We start from the raw sequence: 26,177 nt of genomic DNA on the forward strand, positions 1-26,177 counted from the left end.
CACCCTTAAATTATTTACACAAATTATGCCTCAATGTTGACCTAATCTCTGCTACATTTACAAATTCCAGCAGTCCATTCCTTACCTCTCACCTACGTTATTTTTCATAGCTTCCAACTAAAGGACCTTACATTTGTCTTGGACTAAAAACATTTGCTCCTTTACTTAAAGTGAATTAAAAAGTGTATGCCAATTTAATGAAGTCCAATCAACTGAAAACAAGAACCAAGCACTTCCTGCTCTAATTCTCCCTAATGCAGATTTCATTCCCCTAACATACTTCCTCAGTCTATGACACTCATAATTATGCAACAAGAATGGATCCAATGGTGTACTTTATGATCTTTACAAATTATGCTTAATGAGATGTGCTTAATGGTAAAAGTAGTGAATTGCATGGAAATAAGATGCTCCCTCAACACATCCACTGTTTTTTATTTTTTTTAAAAAGCAGCCATATCATTTTTTTCTTAAAAATAATGGTGATGGTAACCCTCTATAAAGATCAAGACATCTGTGAACTGCTAAATGCAGCTCATAGACCTCTCAATCCTGAGCCTGTTACTAATCAAAATTACCTGACTCATCCTGCCAAGAGAGAGGGGGCCTCCCCAGGAAAGCCATGCTGTCCTGGAAAGATATCATTAAAAACAGTGACCTTCTTCCCATGGGTTAGCATGGGAAAGATACAACTGGGTGACACAGCTCAAACTTTTTTTTAATTTGAATTTTGAATAAAAATTATTGAATTCTGCTTATAAATAGAAATACAGGATGATATGTCCCTCCTTCTCATAAAGGATGTGAGGTCAAGTGTAGTGGGCCAAAGAACAATTAAACTTGGAAACCTTTGTGTTCTCTGTGCTATACACAAACGAGCCATTAGAAAATCTCAATTAGTCTGACCTTCATGTTCCAAGAGTAAGCAGCAAAATATTTTCCAGCCAGGAAACAAATATGCTTCCACTATGTTAATAAGAAATAAAAGCCCAAATAGCTATGTTAAGTAATCTGCTATTTACAAGAATCTACCCAAAGAAAGGAAGACAGGACAAAATGACATGAAGTTTTTAAAAAAATATTTAATGTCATTCACTAAATACTATTTTTCCCCACAAAGACAGTCACCACGATGTGAATTTCATCCCAATTCATTCCCAAGACACACACTGAGGAAATCCATACCAGTTTGAGACCTTGGGGGAATGGTCAGAAATACAGTATCAATAATAGGTTGTACCTGCAAGCAAAATAAAGCAGGATCATGTAGATTGATCATGTGCAGGACAAGTTTAATGGATCAGCTGGTGAAAATGTTTTGATTTTGAATGACAAGGTAAACAAATTCTGATCAGGAAGTGTTTTACAAATAACTGTTGGGCTTTGCCATTGATGGTAACATTCTAAAAGTAAATAAGTGAAAATAAATCGTATACCATATGAAGCACAATGTTTCAAATGGAAATGTTTTTACTTATTATTTGAACTTTATAATTTTTATGGATTTGTTCTGCACATTTTTTTGTGTTCTATTTGGATGTCACTTTACAACTTCTGGATTAATCATACAAGCAAATTAAACCAAAAATTATTTCGAATGATGAAAGCCTGATGAGCCCATTCATAAACTTCGAGGTGGGGGAGGGGGAAGTCTTGAAAAACTTTCAAACATGATCTGGCAGATATTTTAAATATAATGGTTCATAATAACAAAACTTTGGAGTGAAATCTATTTTAGGAAATAATACAAGATACATTTCAAAATTTTCTAATAATAAATTACAAGAAAAGTAAAACAGATCTACAGGAACTTGTCTTAAAATATACATTTGTGTTTTGGATTTGCTCTATAGCCTTCTCTAAATAATTTATGACATGATAAATTTATTGCACAGTGGAAGCTAACTGCAAATAAGAATTGCCAAATAATTAGATTTTAGTGCAATGCTTATAAATTATCCACTGATTTGTCCAGACTTGTTTGTCAGCTATGTGGTGCTTTAGGTCATCTTTGACATTTTGGTGTTTGTGTTTTAATTGCTGATGTACACTTTGACAGACGAGTCTTGATGCCTGGTGTCCAGGCTGTGATGTCTAAAGGGATTCAAGGCAATTAGAACTGAAATGTACAACTTGGAAATAATGTTTATTCGTGTTTTTTTTAAGATTTCAGTCACGAGATCTGGATTTAAATGTCCACATTTTCAAAATAGTTGCAGGGTTGAATTTACTGAGAATTTCATGTACAATGCACTTTGTTGATAACACATTAGGGAGGTACATTTGTACACCATAAGACTTACTGGTATTATTTCTAATTTCATTCTAAAAATCATAGAATTACAGAAATTTAGATCAAAGAAATTGATATTAAGCCAGTGTTTATGTCTGCTACAAAACAGCAATCTGAATCAAAACATTTGCTTTGAAGCTGATTCTACAAATAATACTAGTGACTATTAAGAAATTATTCTGTGACTATTTTAATTTCCACTTTTAATGTAAACAATTTTTTTTGTTGATGTTACATGTCATTTTTGGATAATCCAGCCTGTAGAAAAACTGAACTATTAGGAATGGAATATTTGCATTCTTTGTATAACCATATAACAATGACAGCATGGAAACAGGCCATCTTGGCCCTTCTAGTCCGCACCAAACCAAGTACTCTCCTCTAGTCCCACCTACCTACACCTTGCCCATAACCCTCCATTCCCTTGCCATCCATATACCTATCCAATTTTTCCTTAAAAGACAAAATTGAACCTGCTGCCACTACTTCTCCCAGAAGCTCATTCCATATAGCCACCACTCTGAGTGAAGTTCCCCCTCATGTTACTTCTAAATTTTTGCCACTTAACTCTAGCTCATGACCTCTTGTTTCATTCTCTCCTAGCCTCAATGGAAAAAGCCTATCCACATCAACTCTATCTATCACTCTCATAATCTTAAATTCCTCTATAAAATCCCCCCCTCAACCTTCTAGGCTCCAAGGAATAAAGACCTAATCTGCTCAATCTTTCTTTGTAATCTAGATTCTGAAAATCTGACCTATAATTTGGTGACTAGAACTGCATACAGTATTCCATATTTGGCCTCACCAATGCCTTGAACAGTCTCAACATCACCTCCAAACTCTTGTATTCTATGCTTTGATTTATAAAGGCCAACATACTAAAAGCCTTCTTCACCAACCTATCCACATGAGATTCTACCATCAGGAAACGTTGCACCCTTATTCCTAGATCTTTCTGCTCCACTGCATTCTTCAATGCCGCCCCATTGACTACACATGTCTTATTTTGATTATTCCTTCCAAAATGAAGCACTTCACACTTCTCAGCATTAAACTCCATCTGCCATCTCTCAGCCCATTCTTCTACACAGTCCAAATCCACCTGCAATTTTGTAAACTTTCTTCTTTATTCACAATTCCACCTATTTTAGTATTATCCGCATATTTACTAATCCAATTTACCACCCCATCATCCAGATCATTAATGTAAATGACAAACAACAAGGGACCCAATACAGAACCGGCCTCCAGCCTGAGTTATCTCTGTGGCATCTCCCTTCCAGCCACTGTTTGATCCATTTGACTATCTCAAAGTTAATACCTAACGCTTGAACCTTCAATGCGAAACCTTAAAGAAGTCCATATACACCACATACACTTTCCCTTCATCAACATCCCTAGTCACCGCTTCAAAAAAATCCAACGATTGGTCAAACATGACCTTCCACACAAACCCATGTCGAGTATTCCTGATCAGACTCTGTCTCTCCAGATACTTAAATATATAATCTCTAAAAATGCTTTCCATTAACTTACCTAATACAGACGTCAAACTTACAGACCTATAATTGCTAGGCTTGCTCCTCAAACCCTTTTTAAACAAAGGAACCACATTAGCCATACACCAATCCTCCGGCAATATACCCATCTTTAATAACATTTGAAAAGTCACTGTCAAAGACGCTGCTATTTCCTCACTAACTTCTCTCAAGGTCCTGGGGAAAATGCCATCGGGACCTGGAGACTTATCCACCTTTATATGCTTCAAAATCTCCAGTATTTCCTCTTTCTTAATCACTACATTTTCCATCATTATCTTCTTTTCTTCCTTTACCCCGCACAATTCAATATCCTTCTTCTTAGCGAATACCAAAAAAAAATAACTTGTTCAAAATCTCCCCCATCTCATTTGGCTCCACATACAGTTGTCCACTCTGATTCTCTAATGGATCAATTTTATCCCTCACTTTCCTTTTGCTATTAACATATTTATAGAAACCTTTTGGATTTATTTTCTCCCTGTTTGCTAAAGCCACCTCGTATCTTCTTTTAGCTTTCCTTATTTCTTTCTTAAGATTATTTTTACATTCAATGTATTCTCCATGCATCTCCTTTATTCCTTGTTTTATATATTTATTGTAGGTCTCCCTCTTTTTATGAACCAAGTTTCCAATATCGCTTGAAAACCATGGCTCTCTCAAACTTTTGACTCTGCCTTTTATGCTGACAGGAACATAAAGAATTTGTACCCTCAAAATCTCACCTTTAAAAGATCCCCATTTCTCTACTACATTCTTCCAATAAAACAAATTGTCCCAATCCACCCTTCATAAATCCTATCTGATCTCCTAAAATCTAGCTCTTCCCCAATCAAAATCCACAACCCTAGGCCCAGACTTATCCCTTTCCATAATTACATTGAAACTAATGGTACTATGATCACTGGATCCAAAGCGTTCCCCAACACACCTCAGTCACCTGACCTATCTCATTCCCCAAAAGTAGATCCAACACTGCCCCTTCTCCAGTCAGTACCTCTACAAAATGCTTTAAAAAATTATCCTGCACACATTTTACAAATTCCAATCCATCCAGCCCTTTCACAGAATGGGTTTCCCAATCTATATTTGGAAAATTAAAATCTCTCATTATCAAAACCCTGTGCTTATTACAAATATCTACTACCTCCCTACAAATTTGCTTCTCTAGTTCTCACTCCCCATTAAGTGGTCTGTAATACACCCCTAAGTGTGACTACCCCTTTCCCATTGCTAGTTTCACCAATACAGCCTCCCTGGACAAGCCCTCTAATCTATCCTGCCTAAGAACCGCTGTAATATTTTCTCTGACAAGCAATGCTACACAATCCCCTCTTTCCCCTCCATTTCTATCACACCTAAAGCAATGAAATCCAAGAATATTTAGCTGCCAATCACATCCCTCCTGCAACCATGCTTCACTAATCGCTACCATGTCACACTGCCAAGTGTCTATCCACACCCTCAGCTCATCCACCATCCTTACAATGCTCCTAGCATTAATGTATATGCATTTCAGATATTTCCCTCTACTTATTCTCTGTTTGCCCCTATCTTTACAAAAAAACTCTATTATGTTCTTTTTCGATCATCTCCCCTCCACCTTTGTATAGAGCATCTTCCTTCTCTATCACCTGTCTATCCATCCCCAAACTATGTCTACAAGCTTTCTTTGTTTGCAATCTAACCATCTCCTTGCTGTTCTCTTTCACTTGGTTCCCTCCCACCAACCATTCCAGTTTAAAGTCTCCTGAGTAACCTTAGCAAATGTCCCTGCCAGGATCCTGGTTCCGCTGGGATTCATGTGCAACCCGTCCATTCTGAACAGGTCACACCTCCCCCAAAAAAGTTCCCAGTGATCCAGAAACTTGAATCCCTGCCCCTTGATCCATCCTTTCATCCACGCATTCATTCTCCACCTCATTCTGTTCCTGCTCTCACTGTTGTATGGCACAGGCAGTAATCCTGAGATTATTCCCTTCGCAGTCCTTCTTTTCAGCTCTCTACCTAACTCCCTGTACTCACTTTTCAAGACTTCTTCACTCTTCCTCCCTACGTCATCGGTACCTATATGTACCATGACCTTTGGCTCATCTCCCTCCCACTTTAGGATATCTTGGACACGAGCAGCAATATCCCAGATCCTGGTACAGTAAGTTCTCCTTACTGTGTCCACAGAATCCCTTATGTGTCCTCCTAACTATTGAGTCCCCTAGGACTAATGCCTTCCTCTTCCTTTCCCTACCCTTCTGAGCCACAGGCTGTCCCCCCCACAACAGTACTCAAAGAGGAGTACCTATTATTGAGGGTTTCAGCCACAGGGGTCATCTCTAGCACCTTACTCTTCCCCTTCCCTCTCCTAACTGTGACACATTTATCCTCCTCCCATGGTCCTGGTGTGATCACCTGGCTGTAATTTTTATCTGTGACTACATTTTCCCTGACAAGGTCATCGAACTGCAGCTCCAGTTCCCTAACACAGTCCCTGAGAAACCACAGCACAGCACTCCTGGTGCAGAAATGGACATCTGAGATGCTAGAAGACCCAGGACCTCTAATATCTGACACAGAGAACAGCAAATTGCTCTCACACTCATTCTTTCTCTCTCCCCTTCCTCAAATGCAAAAGATACAAATAAACAACATGATCAAATCATCTCAAGGGTAGACTCAAAAAGATTTTTGGAAATAATATGGCCTTTTTTTAAACTATCATTAACTTTATTCATTTGTGGACAGATATGAAATAGGGTCAATAAATGTACTTAATAAGCGATTAAAGGGGGAAATCAACAATAAGACCCAATTTGATTGAAAAACTAAGGCTGATGGATATTAAAGTGAGTATCAGTGGTAAATACCCAGCTAATATCATGAACTGGTATGATGCAGCACGTGTGCTGCAAAGACCCATCTTGCCCCATCCATGGAATTTGTAATATTAGATGCATTCCGGTGACAATGTGCGGTGCAGAAAAAAAAATTTAAAGTAATGCTATCCTCTGATTAATCTCATATATTGTAATTCATTCTAAGCCATCTGAGATCTACATAGATATCAGGGAGTAAATGTCTCACTTAGAGGCTATGTCTTGAAAACCAAAAGGTGGAAGGTCCCCAGAAAACCTGTGAAAATGGATGACTTTAAATAAACAAATGAAAGAAACCTGTGAGGCATCCTTAAAAGGGATGCTTTAAAATAGATTATGTTTAAATTAAAGATTCATCAGCAATTTTAATGTCCATAATCCCTCATTTCCCCTTCATTGGGGAAAATTCATCCTGTGTGGAAATGTCTATTAAATCACCTCAAAGTAATTCTGTACTCAAAATGTCTAGTGAATTTCAAGACCTTCCAAATGATACTTCAGTGATGAGAAAACTTATTAAACACAAACTGGTACCATGCTAACTGACGATATGAATACATTCAAAGGGAAAAAAATGCTAACTTTGGTCCTTACGTTCCCCAAGTTTTCTTAGTTTTATTTCTGTAATTCTGACTTGGGGGACCATGGGTGAGTTGGGCCAAAGGAGCTAATTCTGTGCTACACAATTTGATTACAACAATTTGTCAACCATAAAATTTTAACCATCTACTCTGGAACCATGGAACCATCTATTGATCCTTCTTGCTACCACAGTGCTGGGAATGACACGTCAAGCAACCATCCCACCGACTGCCCCCAAACCCCCCACCATATCCAAAGATGACAAAAAGCAAACTGGATGGCCAGGTCATGTTCCACCTGTTACTGAACATACTGAAAAAGATATAGGTGCCAAGACTTGCACCATCAGGTTCAGGAAAAGCGGCTCCACCATTAGACTCCTCAGCAACAAACTCAATCAGGGACTCGTTTAAGGGCTCTTACTTGTGTACTTCATTGATTTTTTTTCTGTGTTGCAGTCAGCTTGTTTACATTTGTTCTCTGTTTACAGTTCTTTATTTGTTTACATGTATACTGTGTACAGTTTTTTTTTTGCACTACCAATAAGTGGTATTTCTGCCTTGCCCACAGAAAAAAGAATCTCAGAGTTGTATGTGATGTCATGTATGTGCCCTGACAATATATTTGAAATCTACTTTTGTTTCATTGCAGGTGAAAAATCAGCAAGTTTCTCATCCATTCTTTTTAACCAATTAGGACTGTTGTAACATGTGCATTGCATGCAAATCAGGTAGCAGCCAGATCAAGGTTATTCAATTTGGATTCCAAATCTGAGCAACCTCTCAAAATTTATTCAGTTGTCTCACACTTGATGAATGCATCTTTGTCAAGATAGCAGCACCTGTGGAAATTTACTCCAGCAACAGTGTCTTTAGAGGAGGAAAGATCACATTGCGCACTTAGAGATTAAATCCTTCAGCTGGGATAAATATTCAGTTCACTACATGGCCTGTTGAGATATGGCTTACATTAATTGACAAGGCAGATTTGGTATTTTGATAAATCCAAATGTTTTCCAGAGAGAAAAAGAGAAAAAAAAACACATACACACAAAAAAAACTACAAATTTTGAAAATAGAAAATAAAAAAAACCAATTAGCACGGCAGGCTGCATTTGTGAGAACAGAAATAGAATCATCCACATCTCTTATTTATCGTAATCACCCACTGAAAACTCATTGTCACCAGAGAAATGTCAGGAACCATGACGCGGTAGACTGGTCTAGAGTGGAATAATTTTTAATGGAGTAAAGAAATTCTGCCCAATTAGGGTCTATCTCCGCAAATTCTATTGACAAATTCTTGTTCATGTCATTTTAAGACATACATTTGCTGAAACTCTCAATCAAATCTCATTGTGTATATCTGAATTATTCAAATTAAATGACATTCTTTCTCCAGCCTATCCATTGTTGTTCTTATCATATAAAATCATGTTTTCACATTCAATGGTTATCAAATTTCATTTGCCATGATTGAAATGATCCAAAATGGAAAAACTCCTCAAACAATTGCACTGTTGCTTATCTACCACTAGATGTCAGGATTGCAATTAGTACACATTAAAATATTTACAAATCAGACTAAGTACATCAAGAAGCAAATCATGACCAGATTCAGCATTCTTTTCTCAGAACGTAATGCTGTGCTCCTCCAGTTTTGGTGTCTGAATATTCATTAAGTCCTGAGCTCGGAATCTTGAATCAATGATACACCCTTCTAGAAGATTATTACTGTCTGACACCCACTGTTTTAACTGCTCACTTTCAACATTGTCAAGGAATGGACAAGCAGAAAAAGTATTAAATAAAAAGATACCTGTGGGTGCATCAGTTGTTCATCACATGTTGCTTCAAAATCCAAAACCAAAAAATTATGGTAGGTTTGTGGATGGAATGAAGATTTGGATGATGGCTGCTGTCCTGAAGCCATGTTGTTCACAACCCTCAAAGATGACGATGGAATATTTGAGAATTGTTTGATAGCAATCGATTTTGGACTTATTCTCTCAGATCTTTCCAATCCAAAACCTTTGTATAAAATACCCCTTCTGATCCAATGGACAAACTGCACCATTGGGTTTCTGCAACAAAAAAAATGATAGAAATTCATGACATCAGGGAAACATAAAATGGCATTATGATCTGTGCGACTAATAGCAAACTGAAAGTGTATCAACATAAATCTCATTAACAATGTACCTTAATTCCACAGAATACACAACTGGTTTTCACCCCTCCCTCCAAAACCTCTATTATCTTCTCGCCTAAAACCACTTGTCTACCTTATTCTTTACTGACTTCAACCTAGGGGCTTGGCAGAAAAGTAGCCACTTGAACACAACATTTAGCCAACCACCACATCCTAGCAAAATTAAAATACTGCAGCAAAACTCTGGTATCCGGCACCTATGGGGATTGGTAGATGCCAGATAAGTGTATTGAGATTGTGTGTTTGCGTGATTGTTGAACTAACCGCTGGGGGGACGTCAATTTTAAACTTTGTATATTTTACCAATTTATTTCCCACAATTTTTTTTTGCCAAATGCTTGAATTCCGGATAACGGGGATTTTACTGTATATTCATGTAAACTTGTCATTGTTTGTATAGTACCCGTAATTTTTCACTTTGTTGTCCAAAATTAACAGCAACACTCTACAATGTATTGGCAGTACTCCATGGGTCAAAATATCACACCCACAGTATTTTAATGGCAACAATGACCTGAAGTTCTGAATTTCACAAGCAAACTATTTGACCAAAGTATGTTTGCAATTCATAAGACAAAAAGATGGGCAAAACAAGTTTAAACTTAGTAAGTGATAAACTAAACACCAAAAATAGGGATGCTTGGATCTACAATTATTTTCAGAATATTATCTTTTTTAAAGAAAATAGATTATGCAATCCCAAATGCAACTATTACAAAGGTATTTTAATTAATGATTTCCTGCCAATGACGTAAAGGTTAATGTTATGGATGCACAGTGACAATATACTGAACAATCTTCTTATGCTCTCAAGCTTTTCTTACGCTCAGTAGACATAGTTCTAGATCCATCCTTGCAAAGGAATTGCATTGATCCAACTTATAAAAACAGCATTTAATAAAAGAAGGAAGTCAATTGAAGCCTCCTAAATGCAGTAATTTTAACAACAAAATGTCTGAATACTTTACTCTGTCATAGACATCAAACCAAATTGTTGTCATTGGTTTTATTAGACATTGAACATTCAGAATTGGAAGAAAGAAACATACAAAGTTTTTGGAGTGGATAAAGGCAGGATTGAAAGTAAATTTATGGGAAAAATCATTTAGGGAAAGAAATCAAATAATGTATACAATCCTAAAAGAGCATATCCCAGGGACCAGTTCAGAGGATCAAAATGGAAATTCTGGTGGATTCAGAGAATAAGAACAAATATTTGTGAAATTATTGTTGAACTACATGGTGAATTATTAAAAGGGGAAACCATGGAAAATTTAAGGTAAGGCTGTGAATCTTGCATTCAATGATCTGGAGAAAAATGGATAATGCGGTTAAGAATGAGAAGGCCGTAATGAATATCTTCTCTCAGGTAATAAAGCAAACTATGTTGGTATCATACAGCTTTCAGGGTGTGGGTTGTAACTGACTGGTCATTAAAGAAGATATGCCGAGGTGTAACAGTGCCTTTACAACGCCAGTGATCAGGATGAGGCCTTGGTTCGAATCCTGCGCTGTCTGCAAGGAATTTGTCATTTCTATCCGTGTCTGCGAGGGTTTCCTTCCACCTTTCAAAAATGTAATGGGATGTAGGTACATTGGGTGTAATATAAGCAGCACAGGTTCCTAGGGTCAAATTGGCCTGTTACAGTGCTGTATGTCTAATTTAATTAAAATTATATTTTAGATTAACAAATCTGGAATAGGGATCTCAATAATAGCAGTTTTGAGTAGGGTGGGAAAAGAAGGGGTGGCCACATATTGGAAAAGCAATTTTAGAGAAGATAAAAAACAGAAAATTGAATTCAAAGTGAAGAAGTAATCCACCTCTCGACTTAGTACAGTAAAACCCCTGGTATCTGGAATTCAAGCAACATGCAGCCTCGTGCAACTGGCAAAGAAAAATACATTTTACAAATTAAAAATAAGAATAAAATAAGAGGAAAAAAGTAAGTTTAAAAATTGTGAAAGTAAATATCTCTGAAGTAACACATAAACCTTTAGTGAAGGTGGGAGCAAATATTCAGCCAGCAGGGTGCCTTGGTAATGCTTTGCTCAAAGCAGCTGTTTGAATAAAGTTGTATCAATAAAATGGTGTCACCCAGGATGAAGGTTGTTCACCTTTGGGGGGACTCTCTTAAAGTATCTCCTTATCCCTGCTTAGGTAAAAGTTTCCCGGTTGGAGGCTGTATCTGTAAACTTGCTAGAGGGGGAGGGGGTGGTTAATTATCTATAATGTTATTGTTCATCTTTTGGGTGCCTTCTTGGAAGGGGAGGAACCTGCAGATGCAGTGAAGGTTAAATATGATCACAAAATGTGACTGAAAATAAAGTAAAATGTTTAAGGTTTATAAATTCATGCAAGTGAAGATTGTTCAGTGTAAGCACAGTATAGTAATTTTGTCTTTTAAACTGTCATTAATCCAGGTATATTAGTTAGGCATTGTAAGAGTAAGTCTCAAGAAACCATAAAATTGGCACTTACCAATCCTCATAGGTACTGGATACCAAGGGTTTCACTGTATGAGGTTGTTTACCGGAATTGCTCCACAAAGCATACAGTGCCCTCCATAATGTATGGGGCAAAGATATTTTTTTCATTTATTTGACCGTGCTCCAGTTTTAAATTTGCAATCAACAATCACGAGATTAAAGTGCACATTCCAGATTTTATTCAAGGTTATTTGTATACATTTTAGTTTGATCATGTAGAAATTACAGAACTTTTATACACAATCCCTTCATTTCAGGGCACCATAATACTTGGGACATTGGAATGGTATGTACATTAAAGTAGTCATGTTTAGTACTTTGCTGCATGTCCCTTGCATGCAATGATTGTTTACTTTGATTCATAGAGATCGAGTGCTGAGCATCTTCTCTGGTGATGCTCTGCCAGCCCTCTACTGTAACCATCTTCAGCCCCTGCTTCTTTCGGAGGCTTGACTCCTAAGTTTTCTCTTCAGCATATGGAAGACATGCTCAATTAGATTTAGATTGGGTGAATGACTTGGCCATTAAAGAATATTTCAGTTTTTAGCTTTGAAAAACTCCTTTGTTGCTTTAGCAGTATGTTTGGGATCATTGTCTTGCTGTAGGATTAAGCAATGACCAATGAGTTTTGAAGGAATTTGCTAGATCTTGAGCAGATGAAATGTTTCTATACACCTCAGAATTCATTTTGCTACTGCCATCAGCAGTTACATCATCAATGAAGATAAGTGCACCAGTACTTGTGGCAGCCTTGCATGCCCAGGCCACAAAACCCCAATCACCATGTTTCACAAATGAGGTGGTACAGTATGCTTTAGATCTTGGGCAGTTCCTTTATGCCTTCACACTTTGCTCTTGCCATCACTCTGAAACAGGTTTATCTTAGTCTCATCTGTCCACAAGGCCTTTTTCCAGAATTCTGCAGGCTCTTTTAAATACTTCTGGCCAAACTGTTACCTGGCCATGCTGTTTCTGTGGCCAACTGGTGGTTTGCATCTGTATTTTTATTCATGAAGTCTTCTACAGAGAGTAGTCATTGACACATCCACACTTGCTTCCTAAAGATCTATCGGACAGGTGTTGAGAATTCTTCTGTTACCAACAGTGAAGGTCTTCCTCGGTCTACCAGTCCCTTTTCGATTACTGAGCTCACCAGAATGCTTGATTCTTAATGATATTCTAAACTGTTGATTTTGGTAATCCTAAGGTTTGGACAATGCATCTTACTATTTTATTCTTGTTTTACAGCCTCATAATGGCTTATTTGTCTTTCATTGGCACAACTCTGGTCCTCATGTTGAAAAATGGCAACGACAAATTCCAAAGGCGATCAAAAGCTGAGCAGCAAGCCTATTCTCTTATATCTGCACCAATGAAGCAATTAAACATGCCTGAGTGCTCACAAACACCTGTGAAGCCAAGTGTCCCAAACATTATGATACCCTGAAATGAGGGGACTATGGTTAAAAAGTGCTGTAATTTCTACATGGCCAAACCAAAATGAATATAAACAACGTTGAATAAAATAGGGAACATGCACTTTAATCTCGTGAGAATTGTTTGATTAACAATTTAAAACTGGAGCACAGGGGCAAATAAAGGGGAAAAATAAGTATCTTTGTCCCAAACTTTATGGAAGGCACTGTAGCTTTGCCTGCAATACAAGCTGGAGAATGCATTAGTTCATACCAATTTTAATATTGCTTAGGCAGTGGGACAGAAAGGAACAGAAATCGAACTGTCAGTTTGAACTGTGTGGGTGGAAACTGGTCCATTTTTTTTAAATTTTGCCAGTATATACATAGTGAAAGATACAAGATCTCTTCTAAAATATTCTTGAGCCCATGAAGTGATTGGATGAAAATGAGTGGAAAAAAAATGATGAGTTATTGTCAACAACATCACCGATCGGAATGGAGCAATGAGAAAATGGTGCTGAGAGTTTGGTCTGTTGATACACCACAATCAAAACTAGAACAAGTAAATATCTTAACGTAAAGTTAATGCTAAAGAATTGTTCCATCTAGTGTGTATTTTGATTGATATGGTTCAAAGTGTGAAATTTTTTTTTAAATTTAAAAAAAAAACAATTGTTCCATCTACAAACAAGTTAATCCAACAAATTTGTAAGCATTGGGTCTGGAGCAAATTATATTTTGTACTTTATGCTCACTCACTTACATAAGGAGTGACCAAAGGGATTTTTTTTTGATAACTCGGGCAAAGTAAATTTAAATCTACCAAAATTTAAACTGCATACAGAGGAGCTGTATTTTTTTAAAATAAAGAGGTCACACATTAGCACTGTTAATTTACATTTATATTTGTTGACCAATTATTATGCAGCAGAAATACTGGTTCATTCAGTATTTGAATAAGCCAAATACAGGAATTAATTAAAAAAACCCTAAAAAATTATTCACCGTTGATTACATGCCACTTTTGATTATGGAATCACTAAAGAAATGGGCAGACTCTGTGATACACATTGATTTTCATATTTATTCAATGCAAAAGGCAGAAATTGATAAAACTTTGGAGATTATTTATTGATTTGGTGGCACAAATATCAGATATATGTGAATGTGCTACAATAAACTACTTAGGTTTCGCGGACAAATTTCAAATTAGTAGTGAAAAATCATTATCGACAGAGCATTACAGAATTAATACCCTCTTCTGCTTTTTCTCCCAAGCAGAAATTTTAAAACTTCCCCAATCATAGATATTATAAGCTAATGCCAGAATATAGACAAATGAATAAGCAAAGACCAAGGTGGAAAAATCTTCTTTTGTTGGACAAATATCAAAACACAATATTTTTAAATATTGGAAAAGTTTGAATGTTATTGCTGTCCAGGGATAAGATGTTTATTTGTTCTACTTTTCATTGTGGTGTATCATCAGACCAAACTCTTGGCAACATTTTCTCATAGCTTCATTCCAATCGATGACGTTTGTCCTTGAACAAAGTTTACAGGGGAGGTACAGCAAGCAAATTGCAAGGCAATTATAGAAACAAGATTTGAGTACTCGACACAGCTTGTTCCATCTCTGTTGAGCCTAGGTATCTTTGGTCTGCAAAAGGAAGGATGCACTTAGGAGCCAGGGAGTGCTGCAAACTTTCACAAGCTTGATTCCCAAGATAGGTGTTAGTTATATTTGGAGATATTGAGCAGAAACATTTTTCTCATGTTTAGACAAATTTATTATGAAATTTCAGAGTAGTGATATTGGTTGCTAGGGTCTGAACATCTGGAAAAAGGGGTCATCTATCAAAATAAAGCAACAAACTATTCAGAATTGATACGAGAATTGATTTCTTCTTCCAGAGAGGAGTGAATCCATGGAATTCTCTTCCCACAAAGGAAGTGAACATTCATTTACTGGGTACACGCAAGAAAGAGATCAATATTTCTGGAATTCAATCAATTGGTAGCTGATCAAGGAACTGGTTAAAAAAAAAATCAGGAAAAATAAATAAGAATAACATAATAGGTAAAAGAAACATGCAAGTTTAAAATTATAAATGTTCTTTGAAGTGATAAAGATGGGAGCAACTATTCAACCAGCAGAGTGCCTTGGTTGTGCTTTGCTCATAGCAGCTATTTGTATAAACGAGTGAAACATCAATGGCGCCATCCGGGATGAAGAGCTGGTTGATGCTGCTCACCGTTGGAGTGACTCTCTTAAAATGTATTTTTATCCCTGCTTTGTAAGAGTTGCCCGAGTCAGAGGCTTTATTTGTAAACATGAGGGGGTGGGTTAATTATCTATATCGATATTGTTCATTTTTAAACTGGCTTCAAGGAGGGGGAAGAACCTGCTGATGAAGGACAGTTAATTTTTTTCAAAGAATGTGACTGAAAATAAAGTAAAATGCATTCTGGTTTATATATTCAGGCAAGTGAGCTTTGTTCAGTGTAAGTACAGTATTATAATTTTGTCCTTTAAACAGTTTATTCTTAATGCAGTGGTATTAGTTAGGCATTGTAAGAGTCAGTCTCAAGCAACTGGAAAATACACATATCCGGCACCTACCAATCACCAAATATGAATATGGCTCTGAACCTGCACTAATAGCACTGGGCACATGATGAAATTTTCAACCTATTGCACAAAAAAATCCAAAGATTGAAAGATATGAGGAAAGATTCATAAGAAAATTCCAGCTGGAACTGAAGACTAAAAGTTAATGTTTCAAAGGCATGCCAAACAAAGGTTGCAAAGTGGATCACACAACAAAAATATAATAGCATATAATTAAATGTAAAAGTATAGTGTGTAAAGCACATAAATACAATAGATAAAATACTTCAGTCATTACAGTACCTTGACATAAGAGGAATAAAAATGGGAACTTAATATTCCTGATTCCTGAGTTTTCAGTTGAGATAGTGGACTAAAGAGTGAGTGGAAATGACCACTGAAGAAGCAATCCCGGCTATGAGAAAGAATGGTCTCTGACCCAAAACATTGACTTTGTTTCCCTTCCCACATGTAGGAGGGCTCTCCCAGCTAAGAGTTACAGCTTTTTCCCCTTTGTGTTTGAGAAAGAATATGTTGGAATAATCATCAAATGGGAACATATGGATTCATCTAGAGACCAAAAAAGGGAGAGTAACACTATTGGGAGTATTTTTTAGATATTTAAACAATTGGGGTGGCATGGAGATGGAGTTAATCCAGCTGCTGCCTCATGGCTCCAGTGACCTGGGTTCAATCCTGACCTTTGGTGCACTGTGTGACTGTGTGGAGTTTGTATGATCTCTCCATGATTGAATGGGTTTCCTTTGGGCTGATTTTCTTCCTTATCCCAACAACTTACAGGTTGGTTTGTTCATTGCCCACTGTAAATAAAATGTGTAGCTCAATAAAATGGGAAGAATAAAAGGGGTTTGGGGTAGGATTATTGTGAAAATGGATAAATGATGGTTGGCACAGAAGGTTCTGAATTGAAGGTTCTGTTTCTACACTATTTCTCTCCATCATTCTATTCAAAGGAAAATTAAGTGTGTTAGGTCTGCTTTGTTCGAGAATGAGTGAGTCAGACACCAGGCTGAGTCGAAATCAAGGTTCTTTATTACCGGATTGTAACACTTGCAACTAACAGTGTTAGTTGGAGAAGGCGCATTCTCCCGATATGAGCAAGTGGTGTTTTTTTTATACCTCAGGACACGCACTTAGTAAATTATCATACCATTACATTGTCCAATGAATAAGCTGTTGCTACCCTTCTCTGTTAGTCTGCTGCACATAATCTTGTTATTGCCACACTTATCTTGAGCATACAAGGTCACACCTGCATCCTGTTACTCCTTAGTACTGGGTGACTCCTTCTCCAGTCCCAACTCATGATGTTTTTACCTTACAAGTGCCAGAAATGTCCAAGTCCAAAGACACCAGAAGAGAATGGAGGGTAACTCTAAATAGCTCAATATTGACTGTGATGCAGTCAGTATAAAGGAGAAATAATTCTTAAATTACATTTGGAGAACTTTTTATGCCAGTGGCTGAAGAGGTGGGAGGGAAGGCTGCAAATTGTGGATTGGTGTTCAGAGTAAAAGGAAGGTGGCAAGAGCATCAGGGAGAGCACTTTACAGTGAACTGGGATTCACTGGTCCTGTGTTGTGCTGATGGCTGACTCCGCCCCCATCTGCTCACATTTAACCCTGGTTTCCAACCTAAACCCAGAACCCTTCCAAAGACTACTGTGAGCCCCTACCCATAGTTATAAGCTAATAAAAGTGTTTGTTCTTCCTCCACCCGTGAGAGCTTTTGTTCACGCTACAATTTTATTATCTTATTCCCTAACTGATGGAAGCGTTACTCAAGCCTGGTATGCTGCTAGGAGTCACATGATGGAGTAGTGGCCGGTAGAAGAATACCAGCCCTCTCCAAAAAAGAAATAAAGTGAGGAAAAAACAAAGTTCAAGAAACACAAAACATAACAAATAAAAGATAAAGTTGTAGAGAAAAGAAAGAAAATGGCACCCAAGAAGGAAAAAGTAAAAACAATGAGATAAAAAGAAAAGATGCCAGAAGAGAAAGGAGAAGGCCTTACCTGCATGAAGAAACAGGGAGCCATTGTGGAGAAAAGAGCCTGTTCGCCAAGGCTGGTGACGACCCCATAGAGTCGCAACCTCCCGAACGCTGGACTGCAAAAATGGCTCTCTGAACCAAACAAAGGCACGCAACTGCACATGCGCGAGGAGTCGCGCATGCCCAGTGCGCTCACTAAGGAAAAATAGAACACCGACAGGAGGGGGGCCCAGCTGAGGACTGAACTAACACAGCGCAACCAGCTGAGAGACGCCCGACATCAGGGCTCTCAGCTGGAAGAAGAGGAAAGTGACAGGAAGGGTGTGATAGGAAAAAAGAACAGCAACATGAGGCCCAACAGATAACTAGCCCAGAAGAAGAGGACCAACAGCAAGAGTCATGAAAAAAACCAAAAAAAACACCCAGCAAAGTGAGGCAAGCAGCTCAAAAAGAAAGTCAGAGGAGACACAGATACAAGGAAGAGAAGTAGAAGACACAAACATAGGTGCAGACACAGAAGCGGAAGAAGAAGACCAAGCTCTGAACAGAGAAATAGAAGGTAAAATAGATGGACAGTATATAGATTTTTGTTTTAAATTCAAGAACAAACAAAAGCATTAAAAGAATGGTTGACGTTAGAATTTAGTGAAATGAAAAGAAAAATGAAAAGTACAGAAATAGGGAAAAGATTAGAAAATGTGGAAGAACGAGAAACGGCTGCAGAAATGGAAGTGAATGACTTAAGAAGAAAATTGGAAGACGGTGACAAAAAAGTTAGAGTCACAACAGTTGTTCGCTCAGAAGATGGATTTAATGGAAAACTATAGTAGGTGAAACAACATAGAGATAGTGGGCCTAAACGAAGATGAAGAAGGCACAAATATGAATGAATTTATAAAAGAATGGATCCCAAAGGTCCTGGGAATGCTAGAAATACAGGAAGGAATGGAAATAGAAAGGGCACACAGAACACTAGCCCCGAAACTAGAGACACAACAAGAACCAAGATCCGTTTTAGTAAAATTTCTGAGATAGACGACAAGAGAAAATATACTGGAGAGGGCAAGGAATAAAATTAGAAAAGACAAAAGACCATTGGAATACAAGGGTCAAAAAATATTTTTTTACCCAGACACAACTCCGAAAGAAAAGAAGTTTAACACAGCAAAATCAATCCTATGGAAAAAAGGCTATAAATTTATGTTAAGATATCCAGCTGTGCTTAAAATATTTATCCCGGGGGAGCAAAACACACTGTTCTCGGATCCGGAGAAAGCATGAGAATTTGCAGAATGCCTGCAGGACAGAAGGAGAGATGAAGAGATGTAACAAGAACGAAGAACGACGACAAACTACATATAAAGATGTAAAAATAATGTACAAGTAAGAACTAAAGAAGGGAAAGAAAAGGGAAGAAAGGAAGTAAGGGGGGAAAAAAGAGGGTGAGCTTTGTTATATGTGAAGATAAAAGTCTTTTCTGGAGGGGGTTGGGTGGGAGAGAATAACAGTCATTGCGAAATCAGTTGACGCTTGCGAGCGAGTTCGCAATCCAAATGGAGAGGGGAGTTGTGGTTGCCTGGCAAGGGACAAGGGGCAACTCGGAGAAGTGGGGGGGGGGGATATTTGGGGTTAAGGGAATTTTAGATGTGAGAGTTGTTGAAGTATTTTACGTTTTAAAAGTGTTGTCATACATTGAGTTCAAAAAGGGAAAACTGAGAGATGAAAATGGGGAAAATGGGGAAGGTGGTGGTGAGGAAGCGGAAATGAGGTGTAAACAGAATATGAGATGGCCATGTTGAACTATATGACTATAAATATTAATGGAATACATAACCAAATTAAACAAAAAAGGCTATTAAATTTCCTGAAAAAAGAAAAAAAATAGACATATCATTTGTGCAGGAAACGCATCTAACTGAAGTGAAACACAATAAATTGAGAAACTGGGTAGGGCACATAACGGCAGCATCATATAATTCAAAAGCCAGGGGTGTAGCTATATTAATAAATAAAAATGTAACAATCAAAATAGAGGAGGAAATAATAGATCCAGCAGGGAGGTATGTAATGATAAAGTGTCAGATATATTCAGAATTCTGGAATTTGATCAATATATAGGCACCTAATGAAGAGGATCAAAAGTTTATGCAAGATATTTTTTTGAAGATTGTAGATACCATATAACCATATAACCATTTACGGAGCGGAAACAGGCCATGTTGGCCTTTCACGCAGGGGAATATATTGATAGGAGTGTATTTTAACCTTAATTTGGACCCAAAGTTGGATAAAACTGGACAAAAGACTAGCAAAAAGAATAAAGTGGCCAAATTTATGATTAAATCAATGCAGGAAATGAAACTTATGGATATATAGAGGAGGCAGCACCCAAGGGAGAAGGAATACTCATATTATTGGAGTAGGCATAAAACATACTCAAGGATTGATAGGTTTTTGTTGTCGGCCCATATTCAAGGGAGAGTTAGGAAAACTGAATAAAAGCTAGATTGCTATCTGATCATTCACCCCTGTTATTAGCAATAGAACTGGAGGACATCCCACCAAGAACATACAGATGGAGGTTAAACTCCATGCTACTTAAAAGACAGGAATTTAGAGAATTTATTGAACGTCAAATTAAAATGTACTTTGAAATAAATACGGAATCAGTGAAAGACAAATTTATATTATGGGATGCAATGAAAGCCTTCATTAGAGGGCAGATAATAAGTTATGTAAAGATGAAAAAAAGACTACAATCGGGAAATAGAACAGTTGGAAAGGGAGATAGTAAGTACAGAAAAAAACTAGCAACAAGGGACGATATAACAAAAAGCGAATTGGTGGACAAAAAATAAAATACGAAACATTACAAACGTATAAGGTAGAGAAGAACATAATGAAAATAAAGCAAAAGTATTATGAGCTAGGAGAAAAAACACACAAAATATTACCCTGGCAACTAAAAACAGAACAAGCTAAAAGAATTGTATTGGCATGAAGGAAAAAGGACAAACAAATTACATATAATCCAAAGGACATTAAATGAGAACTTTAAGGAATTTTATGAACAATTATACCAAACTGAGAACGAGGGGAAAGATGATAAAATAGAAGAGTTTTTAGCTAAAATTGAACTGCCGAAATTGAAAGAAGAGGAGTAAAACAAACTGACAAAACCATTTGAAATTGTGGAAGTACAGGATATATTGAAAAAGCTGCTGAACAATAAAACGCCTGGAGAGGATGGATTCCCAATAGAATTCTATAAAACATTTAAAGAGTTATTAATTCCTTCTCTCCTGGAAGTAATAAACCAGATAGAAGAAACACAAAACTTGCCAGATTCATGTAAGACAGCAATAATTACATAAATACCAAAGACGGGTAAGGATCCACTAACACCAGCATCATATAGACGAATATCTCTACTTAATTCAGATTATAAGATAATAGCATAATTATTAGCAAACAGATTGGCCGACTGTGTACCAAAAATAATAAAATAAAATCAAACTGCATTTATTAAAAAAAAGACGAACAGCGGATAATGTCTATACATTTATTAATTTAATTCATGAAGTTCAAGGAAATAAGATGCCAACAGTGGCTGTTGCTTTAGATGCAGAAAAAGCCTTTGACAGGGCAGAATGGAATTATTTATTCAAAGTATTACAGAGGTTCAATCTACCAGAAAAATATATTAATTGGATTAAAGCATTATATAATGGACCATTGGCAAAGGTAACAGTAAATGGATATGTATCAAACCAATTTAAATTAAGTAGGTCTACTAAGCAGGGATGTCCACTATCTCCCTCACTGTTCGCTTTAGGAATAGAACCATTGGCAGAACTGATAAGAACAGGAAATAAAATAAAAGGGATAAAAATAAAGGAGGAGTATAAAATCAGTTTATTTGCAGATGTCATCATAGTATACTTAACAGAACCAGAAATATCAATAAAAGAACTACATAAGAAATTGAAGGGGAGGAGTCACGTGATGGAGTAGTGGCCGGACGGTGAACTCCAGCCCTCTCCAGAAAAGTCGGGAAAAACGAGAGAAAATACAAAGGCACAGAAATACAAGTTAAAGAAAAGTGAATATAAAGGTGGAAAGAAGATGGAGACAAAAGGAGAAAAATCAAAATCAACGGAAAGAAGAGAGGAAGAGAAGACAACGGAGGAAAAAGGTGAAGGCCTTACCTGTCCGAAGAGGCCCGCTGTGGAGAGAAGACCCCACTACCTCAGGTCGGTAGAAAGAGAACTACAACAATGGCTCACAGAGCCGAGTAAAAGTGCGCAACCGCGCATGCGCGACTCCTCGCGCATGCGCAGATGCGCATACAAAAAAACACACCGACGGGAGGGGGGACCAGCTGGGGAGTCGATCTCCACAGCCGGCAACGACAGCTGCAGAACACCTGCAGCAAGAAGACACCACAGAAGACAATGGAAACAAGAAAGAAGAGGAGGAAAGGGCAGCAAAGAAACAACAGATGGTCAACCTAGAGGAAGAAGAAGAGGAAGAGGAAGAGTACAGGGAAATAGAAGAAGAAAAGATAGGCAAGGTAAAGGAGGTACTTGCTCTTGTTAGAGGATACATGGAGTCATTTAAAGAATGGCAAACACAGGAATTCAATGATTTAAGAAGAAGAATAAACAACACAGAAAAGAAAATAAATAAAATGGATATGACCTTAACAGAAATGGGGAAAAAAATGGACAAGATGGAAGAACGGGCAATAGCAGCAGAAATGGAGGTAGAAGACTTAAAAAAGAAATTGGAGGAATCTAATAAAAAAACTAAAGAGACACAAGAATTACTAGCCCAAAAAATAGATATAATGGAAAATTATAACAGAAGAAATAACATAAAGATAGTGGGCCTTAAGGAAGATGTAGAAGGCAAGAATATGAGGGAGTTTATAAAAGAATGGATCCCTAAGGCCCTAGGATGTCCAGAACTACAGCAAGAAATGGAAATAGAAAGGGCACATAGAGCATTGGCCCCTAAACCACAACCACAACAAAAACCAAGATCTATTGTAGTAAAATTCCTAAGATATACTACAAGAGAAAAGGTGCTGGAGAAGACAATGGAAAAAGTAAGAGAGGGCAACAAACCACTGGAGTATAAAGGGCAAAAAATCTTCATTTATCCAGATATAAGCTTTGAACTCCTAAAGAAGAGAAAAGAGTTCAATGCAGCAAAAGCGATTTTATGGAAGAAAGGATATAAATTTACACTGAAGCATCCTGCGGTATTGAAAATATTTATTCCAGGACAACAAAACAGACTATTCTCGGATCCAGAAGAAGCACGAAAATTTGCAGAACAATTACAAAAATAGACTGAGGGATGAAGACGGGTAATGAGAGCAAAAATTATCACGATTGATATGTATGTGGGTAAAGACAAAAATAGACTGAGGGATGAAGACGGGTAAGGAGGGTAAAAATGACCACGATTGATATGTATGCGGGTAAAGAGGTATAAGAGTGAATAGAGACAACGGGCATATGTGAAAGTATCTGTAATTAGAGGAAAACATAGAAAGTATAGACAAGAATTAATAAGGGAAGGTAATGGAATAGAGAGAATAAGGAGGGAACTAAAAGAGTGACCTTTGTGACATATTAAAAACGAAATCTTTTCTGGGGGGGGCTGGGTGGGGGGAAAAGAGCGGTCACTGCAAAATCAGTTGACGCTTGCGAGTGGATTCGCAAATCCAAATGGAGAGGGGAGATGTGGTTGTCCGACAAGGGATAAAGGGCAACTCAGGAGGGGAAGGGGAGATTGGGGATAAAGAAGATAGAAATAGGAGAATAAGGAAAATGTTGGATGTTGTAGGAATGTTGTCTGGTAAAGAGTTGAAAATAAGAAAACAGAAATGGAAAAGGAGGAAAGGTAATGATGGAAAAACGGAAAGAGAAGATAAACAAAATATAAAATGGCTACGCTGAACTATATGACTCTAAATATTAATGGAATACATAACCAAATTAAAAGGAAGAAACTACTAAATTTACTGAAAAAGGAAAAAATAGATATAGCATTTGTCCAAGAAACACATTTAACTGAATTGGAGCACAAGAAATTAAAGAGAGATTGGGTAGGACATGTAACAGCAGCATCGTATAATTCAAAAGCAAGAGGAGTGGCTATATTAATTAGCAAAAATGTGCCATTTAAAATAGAAGAGGAAATAATAGATCCAGCAGGGAGATATGTTATGATAAAATGTCAGATATATTCAGAGCTTTGGAATCTACTTAATATATATTCACCTAACGAAGAAGATCAAAAGTTTATGCAAGATATCTTTTTGAAGGTAGCTAATACGCAAGGGAACATACTAATAGGAGGGGATTTCAATCTGAATTTGGATCCAAATATGGATAAAACGGGGAAAAAAATTAACAGGAAGAACAAAGTAACCAAATTTATAATTAAATCAATGCAAGAAATGAAACTTGTGGACATATGGAGGAAACAAAACCCAAAAGAAAAGGAATACTCATACTACTCGACTAGACATAAAACATACTCAAGGATAGACCTATTCCTGTTATCAGCCCACATACAAGGGAGAGTTAGGAAAACGGAATATAAAGCTAGACTATTATCGGACCACTCACCCCTGTTATTGGCAATAGAGCTAGAAGACATCCCTCCAAGAATGTATAGATGGAGATTAAACCCCATGCTACTTAAAAGACAGGATTTTAGAGAATTTATTGAAAAACAATTAAAAATGTACTTTGAAGTAAATACGGAATCAGTGGAAGATAAGTTTATACTATGGGACGCAATGAAAGCATTCATTAGAGGGCAAATAATAAGTTATGCAACCAAGATGAAGAAGGACTATAATCAGGAAACAGAGCAGTTGGAAAGGGAAATAATAAACATAGAAAAAAAATTAGCAATAAAGGAAGATACAACCAAAAGAAGAGAATTGGCGGATAAAAAAATAAAATATGAAACATTACAAACATATAAGGTGGAGAAGAATATAATGAAGACAAAACAGAAATATTATGAACTAGGGGAAAAAACACACAAAATCCTAGCATGGCAGCTTAAGACAGAGCAAACTAAGAAAACGGTATTGGCAACAAGGAAAAAAGACAAACAAATTACATATAATCCAAAAGAAATTAAGGAAAACTTCAGAGAATTCTATGAACAATTATACCGAACCGAAAACGAAGGGAAAGAAGGGAAAATAGATGAATTTTTGACTAAAATTGAACTACCAAAACTACAAATAGAGGAACAAAATAAATTAACAGAACCATTTGGAACAGTAGAAATACAAGAGATAATAAAAAATTTACCAAATAATAAGACACCAGGAGAGGATGGACTCCCAATAGAATTCTACAAAACATTTAAAGACCTAATAATACCGCCCCTCCTGGATGTAATCAACCAGATTGATGAGACACAAAACTTACCAGATTCATGTAAAACAGCAATAATTACAGTGATACTAAAACAAGGGAAAGATCCACTCTCACCAGCGTCATATAGACCAATATCTTTGCTAAACACAGATTATAAGATAATAGCTAAACTATTAGCTAACAGATTAGCAGAACAGGTACCGAAAATGGTAAATTTAGACCAAACTGGATTTATCAAAAAAAGACGCACAACAGACAATATTTGTAAATTTATTAACTTAATTCATGCAGTAGAAGGAAATAAAGCACCGGCAGTAGCAGTTGCTTTAGACGCAGAGAAGGCCTTCGACAGAGTAGAATGGAATTACTTGTTCAAAGTATTGCAAAAATTCAGTTTACCGGAGAAGTATATTAATTGGATTAAAGCATTATATAAGGGACCGTTAGCGAAAGTGACAGTAAATGGACATGTATCAAAGCAATTTAACTTAAGCAGGTCAACGCGGCAGGGATGCCCACTATCACCATTATTGTTTGCGCTAGCTATAGAACCACTAGCAGAATCGATAAGAAGAGATAATAATATAAAAGGAATAAAAATAAAAGACAGGGAATATAAAATCAGTCTGTTTGCGGATGATGTGATAGTGTACTTAACAGAACCAGAACTATCAATAAAAGAACTATATAAGAAATTGAAGGAATATGGAGAAGTGTCGGGATACAAGATAAA

The 26,177-nt window shown here is 37.0% G+C and overlaps 1 protein-coding gene across 16 annotated transcripts in view; it reads right to left on the minus strand.

Moving 5' to 3' along the window:
• Positions 1-26,177, minus strand: part of LOC138763888 (ERI1 exoribonuclease 3-like) — a 453,927-nt gene that overhangs the window by 392,638 nt on the left and 35,112 nt on the right. For all 16 annotated transcript variants that reach the window (XM_069938825.1, XM_069938823.1, XM_069938827.1 and 13 more), the window contains exon 2: positions 9,105-9,369. In XM_069938825.1, coding sequence (XP_069794926.1) covers positions 9,105-9,369 — 265 coding nt within the window. The remainder of the gene's footprint in view (positions 1-9,104; positions 9,370-26,177) is intronic.

Source organism: Narcine bancroftii, chromosome 5 (genome assembly GCF_036971445.1).
Source record: "Narcine bancroftii isolate sNarBan1 chromosome 5, sNarBan1.hap1, whole genome shotgun sequence".
Classification (NCBI taxonomy): domain Eukaryota; kingdom Metazoa; phylum Chordata; class Chondrichthyes; order Torpediniformes; family Narcinidae; genus Narcine; species Narcine bancroftii.